The sequence below is a fragment of the Hyla sarda genome, chromosome 3 (genome assembly GCF_029499605.1).
Source record: "Hyla sarda isolate aHylSar1 chromosome 3, aHylSar1.hap1, whole genome shotgun sequence".
Taxonomy (NCBI): domain Eukaryota; kingdom Metazoa; phylum Chordata; class Amphibia; order Anura; family Hylidae; genus Hyla; species Hyla sarda.
Window position 1 is genome coordinate 230,142,023 of NC_079191.1, and position 18,060 is coordinate 230,160,082.

General features: G+C 38.9%; 1 protein-coding gene across 2 annotated transcripts in view; it reads left to right on the forward strand.

The window, feature by feature from the left end:
* The first annotated feature begins 743 nt into the window (after positions 1-743).
* The window catches only part of GRIK2 (glutamate ionotropic receptor kainate type subunit 2), an 805,023-nt gene continuing 787,706 nt past the window's right edge, over positions 744-18,060 (forward strand). Inside the window, exon 1 of one of the 2 annotated variants that reach the window (XM_056566198.1) lies at positions 744-1,575. In XM_056566198.1, coding sequence (XP_056422173.1) covers positions 1,446-1,575 — 130 coding nt within the window. In that variant the 5' untranslated portion in view covers positions 744-1,445. The remainder of the gene's footprint in view (positions 1,576-18,060) is intronic. The other variant, XM_056566197.1, reaches the window with a different exon arrangement.

Here is an 18,060-nt window from a genome sequence, read left to right on the forward strand (position 1 = left end):
CAACATAATATGGTAGACTCCCTCAGGTGCTGGTCATAAAGTAGATGAATTATCTCCAAATATATTAGCTGCACCTTTAGATTGTAGAAAACATCTTTTTCAGTTTTTTTTTTCCGTTGGTATCAGTCAGCTATACAACAGAATTAGTTGCTCTGGAATCTATATATTGGGGACTAAAGAGGCAACTCTCTTCCCATTTTAGAACATAGATTCAATACACGGCAGTAGATTTTTAGACTATTTATGAAGTTTTGAAATATCTGAAAATAAACATTTAGATAACATTTATACCACCAAATAAAAGCAATGTTTCAAACACACACATCCCCCCCCCGACCTTTTTCTCCTTTCTCTTTCTCTATGGTATGAGAGGAATACATTGTTACACTAAATGTGCCTTCTACTTTTATTAAATGATTTGGTGGATTAAATGTGAAATATGGTGTCAGCTACAAAGATGCAATGTGTTGGTGTAAACTACATAAGGTTCCAGATGATAGCAAGCAATAGCATTTAGCAGCAAACTTTAGCTCTCTGATGAAAAATATCACTGCATTTACCAGCGAATTAAATAAAATACTATAGGAGACGTTTACCGGGGTTAACCTATTGAGTGCTAGAGTGTCCCCAGGAGCCTATTACAATGCAAGCAGTGACACCCATCAAGGAAGGGGTTAAATGGTTGAGATAGGAAGACAGCCAACTAGGGGAAGCATTTCCCATCCTTGTGATAAACATTGCACTACATTAAACTACGATCACGAGTGAAACTTGCTAATATCCAGCAGAAGTGGCATACTGGAGCCAAGTAAGTACTATCTGTGTGATGGCACAAAGGGTTTCCAGTGTGAGGAGTCTAGCTGGGGAAGCAATGCACTCTTCCCATGAATAAAGGCACGCAGCTTTTCAGCACGGGGATATCAGATCAGTTGCTTAATACAAATTGGGAAAGGCTTTCTGGCTGGCAGCCTTAAAAAGAGAGGAGCTATCTCAATTTCTCTCACTTAATCTTGGCTGCACGTCAGGAGCTGTGCAGCAGTGCAGCAGAAAGGGAAAGCAGCAGACCCTCTTTACCAGCACACAGACTTCCCCTATGCTACCATAGCTCAGCGATTTTTCCGAGCTGGATTATCTATTGATTGCCTTCCCTCCCCCTTCATCCCTTCCAGGCTCACCGGGATGTACATATGCGTTTGGATTTCTCAAGGATTCTCCCCCCTCTAACATGGATGTCCCACCATTCCTTGCAGTTGAAGGTTGCTCCTTGGTGCAGTGAATGAAGAACATGCAGGGATTGCTAATGGGTTTTGGAAGCGGATCCTCCTCGCTCATGTTGTCTCTGTGACCATGCCGTGATCGTGTCTGAGGGCCATCAGTCTATGTCCTCTCATTCTTCTTACCCTACCGGGGAACCTGACACTCTATAGGGGGAAGGAACCGTGCGGATGTACAGTGGAACCATGAAGATTATGTGCCCTCTTCTAACTCATTCATTCTTCAGGTGCACCCTAAGATTAGCCGCTTGCTTGCTTTGGATTGGGTATACTCAAGGGACCACACATGTTCTACGGTTTGGTAAGATTGCCTTTTACTTTGCTATGTTGTGGTTGCAGTGAGCACAGAGAAAACAATACACAGATGTCTGCTAGGTGGGATCATTGCAGCCAGGTCTTTCCCGTTCACAATGAAAACACACTAATCTATCTCTGGTGTCTGCAGAAATGGATTATTGTCACTGCAGTCGAATGAATGGAACACTGACAGCTCTGTGATAATGAGGGATAGAATGTGAATGTGTCATTGTGGCTTAAGCAGGATTCATTTAGGAGGCTCTAATCGCTGCATATTGTTCTATGTTAGTAATTCACTCTTGTGGGAAGTGTGGAGTAAAGGAGAAAAGCTAGACAACAGTCTCGTAAATACATCAAAAGATTTTTTCTCTAGCCCCTTTAAGCCCCTAACTAGTCCGATTAGACATTTATTGGGAGCAGGCTCCCTCCACAAGCCAATGAATGCCTTTAAAAGCTCTGAGAGTAAGTAACTCTTTCACTGAGCGAGACATGTGGGTAGAAGCAAACAAAAAAAGTAAAATCTAGTGGGGATAGGTAACATTTCCTGGACATGATCCATCATGGGTGGTAAAGTACTATCAACAGTTGTAGCTATAGATGCATCTCTGATCTTCAGGACAATAAAACAGGAAGAGTAGATAAACTTTGTCCAACTGGATTTAGAGCAAACAGGTGATAAACTGCCAGCAGAACAGGGCAGACATCTCAAGAGAAGTCCCTCAGATAACCTGCTCCTTAATACATGTGAAGGCTGGACATCACTTATTCCTTCAGTCTGTGACTATGAAGGAGAGCTATATGTTTATTAGAATGGTGTTTACTGATAGCTACAATGAGATGGGTAGCTGACAAAAAGATTCATCAGCCTGATAAATACAATTTCATGGTGTTGAATCCAAAGTGTGACTTGTTTCTACCGCCATCTGGTTCTAAGGTGATGCTTGAGGCACGTTGCTAATAGCAACCATCTCTAGGAATGCTTGTTTCTTTGGAAGCAGAAACTCGTTCATATATCACTGCATGAATTGCTTTGCACGTTGCAGAAAGAACGGGTGTATTACAATAGGAGCCATGCTCCAGCATATAATGATGATACAAAGACATGCAGTACAATTCCTTCCATGCCAATGCCACTCATGCATTCAATCAATCAATCTCATGTTGAAGTATAGAAGTCTCCTCTCAACTCCTCAACACCCAAAGGTGCAGCTCTACCTATTAGGAAGTATAAAAGAAAAGAATACATCATTTATCCTCCATAGATTCCATAGAACATTCTCCTCTGACAGGAACAACAACAAGTAGTATTCAATTGTAAAGTCACGATGACAGTAAGACAAAAGGGTGTATTATCACCCACACCCATAACATGCAGGGATGGCCGGGGGGTGAAATGCTGAATGGATGCTGGTGGTAGTGATGTGAACCTTGCCTACCATCACACCAGGGAACATTATTTTCTGATAGAACTGCTTAGAGGAGATTTCCCTTCAACATTGCCATGCATCTTGACCATGACAGATGGTTTGCGGATGTGACTCAGTCATCCCGGTACCATGTTTTCCCACATCAGAGCCCTTTTTGGAGAACAAAAGACTATTCACTGCATTCAAGCTTTTTTTCTTTTTTTTTTTCTTTTACAGAACATTTAACAATATTAATAACAATAGTAATGCTCAGTCCTGTGTTGCCTTCTGCTTGGCTGAGGTCAAGAGTTGTCTGAAGAGAGTCTTCAAAGGACAACTAGCCACTGATTTTCTGCCTCAACCTGCAGCACTATGGCAACAGGCGAGTCCTTAAACAATTGCTTGGCTTTCAGCAGCTCATGTGAAAGACTCTGTACTGCTGTAGCCTGCACATAATGGATGGCTGCTGGCTTTAAAAGTCAGATTTGCATGCATTCCTATATATATATATATATATATATATATATATATATATATATATATATGTTTATTGCATAAACACACACTTTCTACTTGCAAAATTACACAGGTGTGTTGGAGTATGCCCTGAAGCTCCTCTGATATACTATTAAAACATTCAGCGGTTCTACACTATTTGATATACCACTTCAGAAAAATAACAAAATGCTGACTTACAATAATAGTCTCCTTGATTCTTTACACTAACTATATATTTACCATAGATGCTCTTTATTTTTCACAAGCTAAGACGCAGCCCACTGAAAAGCAGAAGTCAGTGCTAGCTAACAAGCTAATCCATTCCAGATGCTTTATTTCCCCCCCATATGCTATTAGTCATAGATTCAGTACTTTGCCGTGCTTGCCTGTTTGCAGCGTGGTGTCACCAGTGCATGGGAGCCAAGAAAATCATAAAATGTTATTCTCATAAGGCAGTAATATCACTGACACTGGTTCTAGCGCTTGGTATTTTTTCACCCATCACCAATGATAAGACTGGTGGGATATTATTGCCAATTATAAAGCATGATGGTTGTAATAATGTACAATCATCTGTCAAAAATATGCTGGTATTAAAAAAACAAAAAGCAAAAAAACAACAGCTCATTGACTTAGTGTTTTATATGCGAAGTTTGAGAGTTTATCTGTCTATCTCATATCTATTTATCTATCTATCCATCCATGTATCTAATAATCTCAAAGTGATATTACTGTTAAAATATAGAATATACAGCCGGCCTTGCTTTAAAGAAGGATGTGAAAAGAAGTCAGTGAAAGCTGAGACAAGACATAAGTTGTTTATGTCACTCTATGATCATTGTATTACTATAAAATCCACCATTACCAAGTCCTAATTTGTAGCTGTCATTTTTCCTAATGGTTAATAATACAGCTATGCAAGGACCAATACAACAATAACATATCTGCCTTGCAGTGTTACTATACAATAATGTTCTTGACAGATAGTTATTGCGGGTTACGCTGCTTGTGTACTGAATGCCGACTTTTATGCAGTGTTATGTTGCCAATTGTTCACTCCTTCAGAATTAAACCCCCCATAGTACTGACAGGATATTAAGGAATACTGCATAATTTATTTAAATGTCTTGTACATTAATCCATTTATTTATTTATTTTACCTTTTGTGTACCTATGCCTTCCAGAAAACTTTGCATTAAATGTAACATCTATCTATCTCTCTATCTATTGTTCAGTCATGCATGGAATTCAGTCATCTCAGTCTTCTCATAAAGCTAATGTCCATCAATGCATCAAGGTTATATCAGCTAGGGCATCACCGATAATGAACCAAAGGGACAATTCATGTTCATCATCATCTCAAGAACTTTCAAGCACAAGAAAAACCTTGGGAGGAACGTGAGGTTGAATACCCCTTGAAGGGAAGAGTTGAGGAGCATTTTTATTGACTGGTCCAGATTAAACACTAGAGAGAAAGATTTCAATTTGATAACGTCACATCCCTTCTTGTTTTTCTTTGCTTTTTCTATTGACAATTTTTTTAAGGTAATTAAATTGGCTGATTGAAGTCACAGTGGTCATGGGGCGATAAAGACTATTTGGATTTAATAGAATTTAAAAACAACAGTGAACAGCATACATGTCTTACAGACCAAGAATCTTAATGGCCCATTCAGGTGCTGACTAAATAGAACAAGCTGGACAAGTTTAATTGAAAGGGCAAACTGGATTAGTTGTATACAATCTTTATAGCTGCAGATAGGGGAATTAAAATTATTATCCCTTTAAAAGACTCATTATTACATTATCAAGATTTAATGTGGGTTAAGTAAGCTTCTTTCAGCTCAGAGTTTCTAGAACAGAAGGGATTTAATAACAACAACTAAGGAACAATGATACAAAAGAATCAGGTAGCATTAGTGTAACTCAATTAAGTGTTCCCTCATTCTGTAAAAGCAGTTGTTACAGCGGAGGGCCAATGAAAGAGACAGACCAAAGGCTTTATGCTAATATGCTTTATTGTCCATTAATTGTCATTATCCTAAGACCTACACTTTCTAGATTTGCTAGCCGTACAGAAGATATCTTGAATGGGGCTTTTTATTCCTTCTTCAGGATTTTGATTCTTTTACATCACATATCTATAGTAAATTGTTCCTTTCTTCTAAGAGTGGTACTATCAGCGTCTATCACACATTGAGCCTAAGACATAGTGACATTCATGTCTGCTGGATTAACACTATGTGTATTCTATGTCTTCTCCACTAAGGCTGGACCTTAAGTTCCTATTGTACAATCTCTTTGTAAAATCAGTGCCATGTTACAAATTATATATATGTATTATTTCAATGGGAAGACTGTCGGCAGATTTGATATTTATTAAAGCCTATATTATATTATGATTTTAATCTACTTTTCTTTGTTCATTTTGTGAGCTTGGTATGTTGTGAGATTAGCTGTGTATTTAATTCTTTTTAATTTACTGCAGTGTTATAGGGTCATGTCCAATGGTGACTAGATTTTACATTGCTGTGGTATCCTGGAAAATTGCTATTTATTATTATTATTTTTTTTAAATAAATAATATAAAGAAATACTGTATGACACTAGCACACTGTTATCACAACGAAGGATATTAGATATGTTCATGAACAATGCTCTGTGTTCGTGTATGTCCATATATATATATATATATATATATATATATATACAAATATATATGTATATATATATATGTGTGTGTGTGTGTGTTGTAAATGTATCTTCTCTTGCAGAAACCATTTTTAAATTGTAACGTTCATAGATGTTATTTTCTGATACAGCACTCAATGGTCAGGTTGTGCAGTCTTTGCCGCCATTAAAATTCATTGCAGCTAGTTATAATAATTTACTTTTATGGAAATGTTAGTTCAAATGGATCATGCTTCCAGTGGTGTTTCCATCTCTAAGGGTGAGGTTGCCATGTGATGTCACCTACTTGCCATTTACAAAAAGGAGTCAAAAGTTTAATGTGAAAACTGTACGATGATGAGAAGTAAAAGCCAAGCTGCATGGCGTCTGGCAGGAAAGTCACCAGAGAATCTTAAAACCCATATTACCCAGTGGGACCAATGGCTGTCCCATCCATCACTCCAGTTTTTGAACACTGGTTTCTTTCAGGTTAATGAATAAACATAGCTCATTTTGGTGAATAATACACAATCGAATGGAAATCAGCAATTAAAGTGGACTTTCTGTCTGCTGGTTAGTGGGTGATAGGTGCTGCAATCTGTTAAGCATGTTGACTACAGTATAGTAGGACTATAAATCTAATGACTGGTCTCTTATCACCCTAAAGTGTTCACTCTCAGTCGTACAACCCCTTTTCTCATTACTTAGGGGAAAACCTCTGGGAGTAGTCTGGTGTCAGAATACTATCTTGCTTCATTACTTAAACAGACCTTTTGGGGCTATTAGCTAGATTTTACTTTCAGCTCATAGTTATGACCTATAAATAACGAGCAAGTGGCAAAATGGAAATAGGAAATGACAAGTAGGAATGTATTGTCTGTTACTAAGGCTTCTATGGCTAACATGCATGCCTGTGTTGCCTGATAATATTGATACAATTGAGACCTTTAATTCCATAATAAGCAATTTGGATTGACAGTAAATACCAATGTTTGAACTTAAAAAAAAAAAAAGATCAGAAGAAATTAGCTTTATTTCCATCCAAATGAACATTTCTAAAAAGAAGTTGTCCCAACTCCTTGTAAGAAAAAAGGTGTATCTGGGATCAACACAGCACCTAAGGATCATCCTCTCTAAACTCAATGATCACATTCACTCATCATGGGGAGCTGTGTACTATCACTGGTTACACTTGGAGTGGTTGCTCAAGTGAGGTCTATATATATATATATTACTACATATAAAGTATGAATGAATGGGTAACCGCATAATTTATGTTTGCATTGGGTCTGCAATAGTAGGTGCTACTCTTTTCAGCGATTTTTAACTCTGGCTAATATGACATCTATTTGTCCTATAGAATCATATGGCTCATAGAAAGTCCAGATAGGATAACCACAATGCCTAACTACTATTTTACATATTTTTTTTATAAATTCCATAATAAATACTTGTGCATTTACTTGTTTAATATCTTGACTTAATAGATCAGTGAAATATACAGTATGATGTCATAACTTTAATGGGACAGTAAAGCTGTAACAGTCCCACACTGGACATGTAGTTTGGCACTAGCTAAACAGGGATGAGAAGTTTAAGGGATCCTTGGGTTTTCAAACTTAATCTCTGCAAGGAGTTATGAACTGTGCTGCAGGGTGATCCCCAGGTTGCAGTCTTCAGAATAATCATATATTGCTGACAAGAGTGCACAGGGAGTAGTATGATGCTCAGGAAGCTAGCCAAGGGTTATCACAAGGAGAATGGAGAAGATAGGTCTAGCTGGAAGATGAAGTGAGTCAAGGATCAAAGCCTAGAGTAAAACAACTGGTACCAGGCAAACAATCAATAAGTAAAGGTAGGAGCACTATCTTAACAAGGCCAAGTTCAGAAAAGGGTTTAGTCAGGAATCAGAATCTGAAATACAGACACAAATAATTAAAATAAATAAAAACCAGGAATGGGAATAAACCACAATTAGCAGGCAAGTCATGGAAGGACAGGACAATTTACCTTTAAATAGGCCATTAGGCACCATGCAGCAAGGACAGAATTGTCTCCATGTGATCCAGCCGGTCAGCAGAATATAGAAACAAGAGCAGAAAAAAGGGAAGTATCTTGTACTTTACAACAGGAGTGCAACTGAGCCCATTAAGCAGGAACCTACACTGTATCAGGTGAGGTCAGCGAGAAAAGCAATTTAGGAAATAGATTGTATGCCCAAATTACTGATACTTAAAAAATCATTATCATTATATCACTCCCCTGTTGATCCTATGTCCTGTCCTGCTATGTTACGTTTTTTGTAACCTTTTTTTTTCTATAAAAGATAACTAAATTTACTTGCATACTGATCTACCTATCCCAGAAAGTTGCTATGGTAGGGGACTGTGTATGTTGGGTATATGTATTCACTTCTCCCTTTGCATCCACTGTGCACTTTATACATATAACAATATACAGGCATGTCTAGTTGCCAGTTATGTGAGCCATCTCTTTTGAAAGTAATTTTGACCACAGTTTTAGCTTCTTATGTTTCATGCTGTTGTGCATTTGAAACCTTAAATTTCTTTCTTAAAAGATGAAGATTCGACTTGCCTTGCCACACAAATTTATATTCATTATGTTAACTGCTCCGGTGATTATGGTAAACAATAGCAATCGACTAAAAAATCTAACTAAATTGTTCACCATTTCCCCCTGAGATCCTTTAGGCAGAAGATTTCTAATTCTACTAATTATTGTTGTACATTATTAGCCATTTCAGGCAGCCAGAGGCTGATGGCAGTGTCAATAAATGGGTTTAATATTGGACAATGACGGCTCATTTGAGGAGGTGTAGACTGAGGAGGCATAGAAAAGAAATGAAAACATCAGGGCACCAGAGGCATACTGATATAGAAAGCTGACGTTTTTCAAACTGGTCACAGGTCCTTCTTAAAGGGATTATCCAGGAATAAAAAAACAGAGATCATTTCTTTCAAAAATAGCTCCACGTCTGTCCCCAGATAGGGTGGGGTATTGTTAAGGTTGGCTTCTGGTTACACCTTAAAATGTGAGTGACTGCCGTTGTATACTGCTGAGTGTCGACTAAAAGAAATAGACACCAGACAAAAAGTAGGTATAATCTCCTTCTCAGCATACTGGCTAAGGAGCTGTCCCAAGGAGTTCGGTTTATTATACGAAAGTAAATTGGTTTTTACTGTTGACAAAAAGGGGAGGTTAGTTATCATGTCAAAATCATCATGTTATATTTTGATTGGTTATTTGAGTATTGCATCTGTACATATTAGCATTGTAAACATTCATTTGTTTCTTCACCATAGGTCACTTATGTTGCCATCTCCCCATTCTACCAGAAAATTCCAGATGTATCTGTCCTTCTGCACAGTCTATCTTTCTTCAGATGTTTTGTCTCTTACTTCCAACTTCTTCTTTATCTTGCTTCTTTTGGCCTCTTCACAAGGTCTTCATCTTAGTTACAAGCAAATAGCAAGCTGATATATCGGTTAAGGGAAACAAATATCTTTCTGCAGCATTAGCAATGGCATATTAGTATTAATATATTGATCAACAATCAGAATCATTATAATCAATCTCAACAGTATTACAATTTGGCTCGATTCACTTGAATGGAACTGAGCTGCTGAACCACACCCAACCTGGAGATAGACGGGGAATGTTTTTTTTTATAAAGAAGCTGGCTCTGATTTATATTCCTAGATAACCCATTTAAGGTTGAGTTCATTCATGTTTTAACCTTTGTTTTCCCATGAAGCATGCTCTAGGTATGCACTTCATGCACTTTCAGCCATTTTATACATTTTTCTCCAATCCATTTTTTTTCTTTTTAGGAAAAATATATGTAAACATGTGCACAGTTTTGGTCTGTTGCACAGTTTTTCCCATTACAAATTCTACAAATTATGCATCACTTGATCTATAAAACACACATAAGGGGAATTTACCAATGATATATGCCTGCTTCCAACCATAGAAAAGTCAATCATTTTGTGCAACCTCCAATTTAAGCAAAAATGTGAGACTTCATGCCAACTGTCCATGCTGCCTTGCAAAAGGTTAGTTGGGCTTAGCAAAAAGGTGGAGGGCCCTCATGTGCCAGCCACATGTGCTATAATTTACACCACTAACCAAAGTAAATTATTGATCAAATCTACGCTAGTTTAGAGCTGGCATAGATTTCTAAGGCTTCCAATAAAATCTGGCTATGCAACAAAAACTAGCCCTACATAGAGTGTATACTGTGTTCAAAAAGTATTCCTTATTGTGTAGAAGTTAATCAGATTGCCTATTGCTTTAAAGTGACCGTCATAAAAAAAAACTTTTAAGATTTCATATAACATTTCAAAAGTTTTTAATTGGTCAGGGTCTCAGTGCCCAGACCCCCACAATCAGAACAACTAGCTGGGATTAGCGTGCTATAGTACAGTCCACTACCCAGTTTGCAGTGATCTATTGGGCTACAGGATAGAGACTGCTGTGGGCAGGAGAGTGCAGTATGCAGCCTTTTCTGTCTCACTGCAGCAAACCAGGCTCCATCCAGTCTATAGAATCCCTGACTGAGAAAAAATGTTGACATGTCTTTTCTATTATATATTTACATAGTTACATAGTTAGTACGGTTGAAAAAAGACATACGTCCATCAAGTTCAACCAAGGAATTGAAGGGTAGGGGTGTGGCGCGATATTGGGAAAGGGATGGGATTTTATATTTCTTCATAAGCATTAATGTTATTTTGTTCCAGGAATGTATCTAACCCTGTTTTAAAGCTGTTACATTTCCCTGCTGTGACCAGTTCCTGAGGTAGACTGTTCCATAAGTTCACAGTTCTGATGGTAAAGAAGGCGTGTCGCCCCTTGAGACTAAACTTTTTCTTCTCCAGACGGAGGGAGTGCCCCCTCGTCCGTTGGGGGTTTAACCTGGAACAGTTTTTCTCCATATTTTTTGTATGGGCCATTAATATACTTATATACATTTATCATATCCCCCCTTAAACGTCTCTTCTCAAGACTAAACAATTGTAACTTCTTTAATCGCTCCTCATAGCTAAGATGTTCCATGCCCCATATTAGTTTAGTCACGCGTCTCTGCACCCTTTCCAGCTCCACAGTGTCCCTTTTATGGACTGGTGCCCAAAACTGAACAGCATATTCCAGGTGAGGCCATACCAATGCTTTATAAAGGGGGAGTATTATGTCCCTGTCCCTCGAGTCCATGCCTCTTTTTATACATGACAATATCCTGCCGGCCTTGGAAGCAGCAGCCTGACATTGCATGCTATTCTGTAGTCTGTGATCTACAAGTACACCCAGATCCTTCTCTAGCAGTGACTCTGCCAGTTTAATCCCCCCCTAAGACATACGACGCATGCATGTTATTAGTACCCAGATGCATAACTTTACATTTATCCACATTGAACCTCATTTTCCAAGTGGATGCCCAGACACTTAGTCTATCCAAGTCATCTTGTAACCTATACACATCCTCTATAGACTGTACCGTGCTACAAAGCTTGGTGTCATCTGCAAAGATAGAAACAGAGCTGTTAATGCCATCCTCTATATCATTGATAAATAAATTAAACAACAGCGGGCCCAGTACTGAACCTTGGGGTACACCACTAATAACCGGGGACCAATCAGAGTAGGAATCATTGACCACCACTCTCTGGGTACGATCCATGAACCAGTGTTCAATCCAGTTGCAAACTAAAGTTTCCAAACTCAAAGACCTTAACTTACCTGTCAGATGTACAGAGGGACAGTATCAAACGCTTTAGCAAAATCCAGAAACACTATATCCACAGCCATTCCTCTGTCAAGGCTTCTACTCAGATCTTCATGAAAGCAAATTAGATTGGTTTGACAACTTCTATCCTTAGTAAACCCATGCTGGCTATCACTGATAATACAATTATCCCCTATGTATTCCTGTATGTAATCCCTTATAAGTCCTTCAAACAATTTACCCACAATGCACGTTAAACTTACCGGTCTATACTTTCCGGGGGAAGACCTCTTTAGATGCTGTAAGATCTGCTATTTTTTTCATGTCATTGACATGTCAAAAGTTTTTAAATGACAGGTACACTTTTAAGGGAATCTGTCATCAGTGGCCTCCACATTAATATGCTTACACAGGCTAGTAGTACGGATGACACTGATGATAATTGTACTTACCTATCCCCAATCCATGGCTCCGTCCACTTGGTATTCTTCATATTAGATGGCTTGGTCCGGGGCTAGCACTCCAGGAGCATGATGACATCACCGCTGCTGAATCCTCACTCTGCTTCAAGCAGGCTTGAAGAAGCAGCAGCCGTGATGTTTGTTATTTTTTGTACAAATCTGAGCAACATGTGTTGAAAGTACTTAAATAGGTGGTACTGAGACTGAATTTAATTAGGAAATGTATGTACCCCATTGGTGTCCAGCTTCTTACACCATTGTAATAAATCTAGATATAATGCTTGTGTAGCTTTAGAAATATGACATTAATGCCATGGCCCTTAACTAAGAGCACCTGTACTTAATCTACCTCACGTAGTAAAGATCACTTGAAAGTATTGCTCCACATACATTTTTTAAATCTCAATGGTTTATTTATGCAAGGAATTGTGTAATTACTTTTGCAGCTTCTGGGGGCCTAGGATGGTCACAATCTTCCCATGAAAAAATACCCTTGTCCAGAGAAGACACATTTCACACCACTTGTTTGCATTGTTTTGCACTTTTTCTATAAAATCCAATTTTTTTTTGTGAATTTCAGACCAAATTTGATTTGTAATGACTCAATGTATCCATTTAATTCTTCAAAAGGACCAAAAAAGTGTCAATATATTAATAATTGGATTGCTTTAGAGATATTGCTAAACAGCCACAGCCCTTTAATTTGACATACAGTGGTCCCTCAACATACGATGGTAATTCGTTCCAAACGACCCATCGTTTGTCGAATCCATCGTATGTTGAGGGATCCGTGCAATGTAAAGTATAGGAAGCTGTACTCACCTGTCCCCGCCGCTCCGCACCAGGTCCTCACCGCTCCCGCTGCTGTTCCAGGGGCTCCCGATGCTGTCCCGCTGCCCCGGTGTCTTCTTCGCGATCCTCCGGTGTCTTGCGCATCCTTTGCAGGGTCCGGGCCTCGCTTTCAGGTGACGTTATTACGCTGCTGCGCCGGTGCGGCGTGCGTAGTGACGTAATAACGACGCCGGAAAGCAAGGCCCGGACCCTGGAGAAGATGCGCAAGACACTGGAGGATCGCGAAGTGGACCCGGAGCAGCGGGGATAGGTAAGTGAACCTGCTGGGGCACATTACACTGCTATCCGACAGCAGCTTAAACATTTTGCGCTGTCGGATAGCAGTTAATGCGATGGCCCCGACATATAAAAGCATCGTATGTCGATGCTGACATCGACATGCGATGGCCTCTGAGAGGCCATCGTATGTCGATTTTATCATATGTCGGGGCCATCGTAGGTCGGGGGGTTACTGTATAGGTCAGTTGGCTCTAACCAGTTTATTTTAGATAACCAGTCTATCTGACAACACACAGGTATTCGACTGAAGGTCAAAATGACACAGAGCTAAAATCTTAGAGATACTCATGCATAAGAATACTGCCATAATAACAAGTTTTTGTTTTTGTTTTTTTTGTAACAATATGTTTATTCTCCTAATCACGTTCATGCTTCCCGAACCAGGAGTCATCAGGGCGGTCCCTAGTGGCTTCTCCTGCCCTGTCAGCCTTGATCGATAGATCTCTATTTCCAAACAATCAATGCTGATGGGGTGACTGCCCCTATGACTCGAGGTTCAGGCAGCAAAAAAATCATATGACAGGTACCCTTTTTAGGCATACTGTATATTTGACAATATTTCTGTCTTTTTATATAATTTAATCCACAAAAAGAAATTTGAATATAGACAGACATCCATGTCCAAACATAAATGCTTCAATTGAAGACAGTTAAAATGCAAATATTGATGTATGTAGGGTTTGGAGCCAAAACAGGGCATGACGTTGTGCTGCCAGAATCTGTATGCGGCTCCAGACTTTAGGCCTGCATCTTTAATACAAAATACATTATACTCACCTGGTTTCTACTTTGCCGAGTCCAGCTACTCTGCCCCAGTCCTACCTGCTGCCTCTGTTTACTTGTCCGGATGACACACTCTCCCAGTTCAGGTGACGCTGTGAAAACACGCTCGGACTACAGCTCAGGCCAGTGCTTTGCTCCAGCATGCTTGGAACAGGATCAATAGAGCAGGGAAAACATGTCATCCAGGCAAGTAAACAAAGGCAGCGGGGAGGACTGGAGCAGTGTTGTGGGACTCAGCAAGCAAAACAGGTGAGTATAGCGTATTAGTACTAGTAGTTTAAATACCCTAGCAGGCTGTATTTTTATTTCTCTTGGACAGCGCCTTTTCACATTTATTTCTCATCATAAAATAAAAATAAAAAATTCAAAATCGAGACAAGAGGCATTTGTATTAAATTTCAGCAATAACAGGGATTCATTGTATGTTAACCAGACTAGTATTGCCCCCCACCCATCATCACATACTGTATTCTCTTGCTGTAGTATCATTGACAATATTACTATTATTATAATGTAAAATGCATGTAGGCTTTATTGTTTGTTAAATTATATACCTCTTATTTTTCTTTATGTAAATGCTTTAAAGCAAAATCTTCTGTAGAATAAAATCATAACATTTTTGAGGAAACTTCCTGTTTGAAATTATTTGCATGTTCTTATCTGTCTATTTTCTTTGCTACTTGTGTTCCCCAGCAAATAACAATTGTAGCATCTTTTATTTGCTTTTTTTTTTTTTTTTCTTTCCATTCACTCACTTCCAGGCAGTGGAAGAGATAGGTGGTAACTATAAAAGCAAGAACACTAAGAGATTGTTTGAGCTAGTGATTGTGTGTCTGTATACAAGAGTGTGAAGCATACAAGTCAGTGTAAGTATAAAAGTGAGAGGGACTTAAAATTAAGGGACTTTAAATTCAGAGAGTTTAACCCCTTAAGTACTGAGTGTTTTTCCGTTTTTGAACTTTAATTTTTTCCTCCTTACCTTTAAAAAATCATAACCATTTAAATTTTGCACCTAAAAATCCATATGATGGCTTATTTTTGCACCACCAATTCTACTTTGTAATGACATCTGTCATTTTATCCAAAAATCTTTGGCGAAACAGAAAAAAAAAATTATTGTGCGACAAAATTGAAGGAAAAAACATCATTTTGTAAATTTCGGGGGCTTACGTTTCTACGCAGTACATTTTTTTTTAGTAAAAATGAAACCTTATCTTTATTCTGTAGGTCCGTAAGATTAAAATGATACCCTACTTTTATATAGCTTTGATTTTGCCGTACTTCTGGAAAAAATCATAACTACATGTAGGAAAATGTACATGTTTAAAATTGTCATCTTCTGACCCCTATACCTTTTTAATTTTTCCGAGTATGGGGCGGTATAAGGGTTTATTTTTTGCGTCATGATCTGAAGTTTTTATTGATATTGGTATTTATCAGACTTTTTGATAGCTTTTTATTCATTTTTTCATGATATAAAAAGTGACCAAAAATACGCTACTTTGGAATTTTTTGCATGTACGTCATTGACCGTGCAATTTAATTAACAATATATTTTTATAATCTGGACATTTCCACATGTGGCGATACCACATTTATTTTCATTTACACAGTTTGTTTTTTTAATGGGAAAAGGGGGGTGATTCAAACTTTTATTAGGGAAGGGGTTAAATGATCTTTATTCACTTTTTTTTGCAATGTTATAGCTCCCATAGGGGGCTATAACACTGCACACACTGATCTTTTACATTGATCAATGGTTTCTCATAGGAAACCATTGATCAATGATTCTGTCGCTTGACTGCTCATGCCTGGATCTCAGGCACTGAGCAGTAATTTAGCAATTGGACAGCGAGGAGGAAGGTAGGGGACCCTCCTGCTCTCCTACAGTGGTTTAGAAAAGCCGGCAACATTTTAGTTTCACTTTAGACGCGGCGATCAACTTTGAGTGCCGCGTCTAAAGGGGTAATAGCGCGCTGTGGCACCGCGTTATAGAACAGGAGCGGACTCAGGGCATACAGGTACGCCCTAAGTCCTTAACCCCTTAAGGACTCAGCCCATTTTGGCCTTAAGGACTCAGACAATTACATTTTTACGTTTTCATTTTTTCCTCCTCGCCTTCTAAAAATCATAACTCTTTTATATTTTCATCCACAGACTAGTATGAGGGCTTGTTTTTTGCACGACCAGTTGTCCTTTGTAATGACATCACTCATTATATTATAAAATGTATGGCGCAACCAAAAAACACTATTTTTGTGGGGAAATTAAAACGAAAAACGCAATTTTGCTAATTTTGGAAGGTTTCATTTTTACGCCGTACAATTTATGGTAAAAACGATGTGTGTTCTTTATTCTTAGGGTCAATACAATTAAAATGATACCCATTATTACGTACTTTTATATTATTGTTGCGCTTAAAAAAAATCACAAACTTTTCAACCAAATTAGTACGTTTATAATCCCTTTATTTTGATGACCTCTAACTTTTTTATTTTTCCGTATAAGCGGCGGTATGAGGGCTCATTTTTTTGCGCCATGATCTGTACTTTTTTTATACCACATTTGCATATAAAAAACTTTTAATTAATTTTTATAATTTTTTTTTTAATAAAATGTATTTAAAAAGTAGGAATTTTGGACTTTTTTTTTTTTTCGTTCAAGCCGTTAACCGTACGGGATCATTAACATTTTATTTTAATAGTTCGGATATTTACGCACACGGCGATACCAAATATGTGTATAAAAAAATTTTTTTACGCTTTTTGGGGGTAAAATAGGAAAAAAAACGGACGTTTTACTTTTTTATTGGGGGAGGGGATTTTCACTTTTTTTTTACTTTTACTTTTACATTTTTTTACATTTTTTTTTACACTTGAATAGTCCGGACTATTCATAGCAATACCATGATTGCTAATACTGATCTGTTCTATGTATAGGACATAGAACAGATCAGTGTTTTCGGTCATCTTCTGCTCTGGTCTGATCGATCACAGACCAGAGCAGGAGACGCCGGGAGCCGGACGGAGGAAGGAGAGGGGACCTCCGTGCGGCGTTATGAATGATCGGATCCCCGCAGCAGCGCTGCGGGCGATCCGATCATTCATTCAAATCGCGCACTGCCGCAGATGCCGGGATCTGTATTGATCCCGGCACCTGAGGGGTTAATGGCGGACGCCCGCGAGATCGCGGGCGTCGGCCATTGCCGGCGGGTCCCTGGCTGCGATCAGCAGCCGGGATCAGCCGCGCATGACACGGGCATTGCTCCGATGCCCGCGGTTATGCACAGGACGTAAATGTACGTCCTGGTGCGTTAAGTACCACCTCACCAGGACGTACATTTACGTCCTGCGTCCTTAAGGGGTTAAGGAGTTAATTGAAATATTTGATTCGTTTTTTACTGTAAATTTTTGCAATCCCCAAATCGAGTGTGGCCTCCATGTTTGAAAAGGCATCTTGCACAATGTATGCAATCCATGAACAGCAGTTTGAGGGTGCGTATTGTTGTGTGAGATGTTTGTGTGAATTGTTAATTTGGAAGCCCAGATCCTGGATCTAGAGGAGCAACTTGAAACATTGAGACGCATTGACAACTTGGAGAGAAGTCTCCTGCTCACTGAACAAGTACTCTCTGGGGTAAAGGTGGGGGAGGATAGTGGGACGGAGGTGCAGAACAGTCAGGCAGTTAGCTGGGTTACAGTTAGAAAACCGGGTAGAGGGAAATGTGTCAGGGAGGCTAGTCCTGTACTGGCACCGTTTACCCGGTCGGCAGATGAGGGGGATGCCACTTCAGA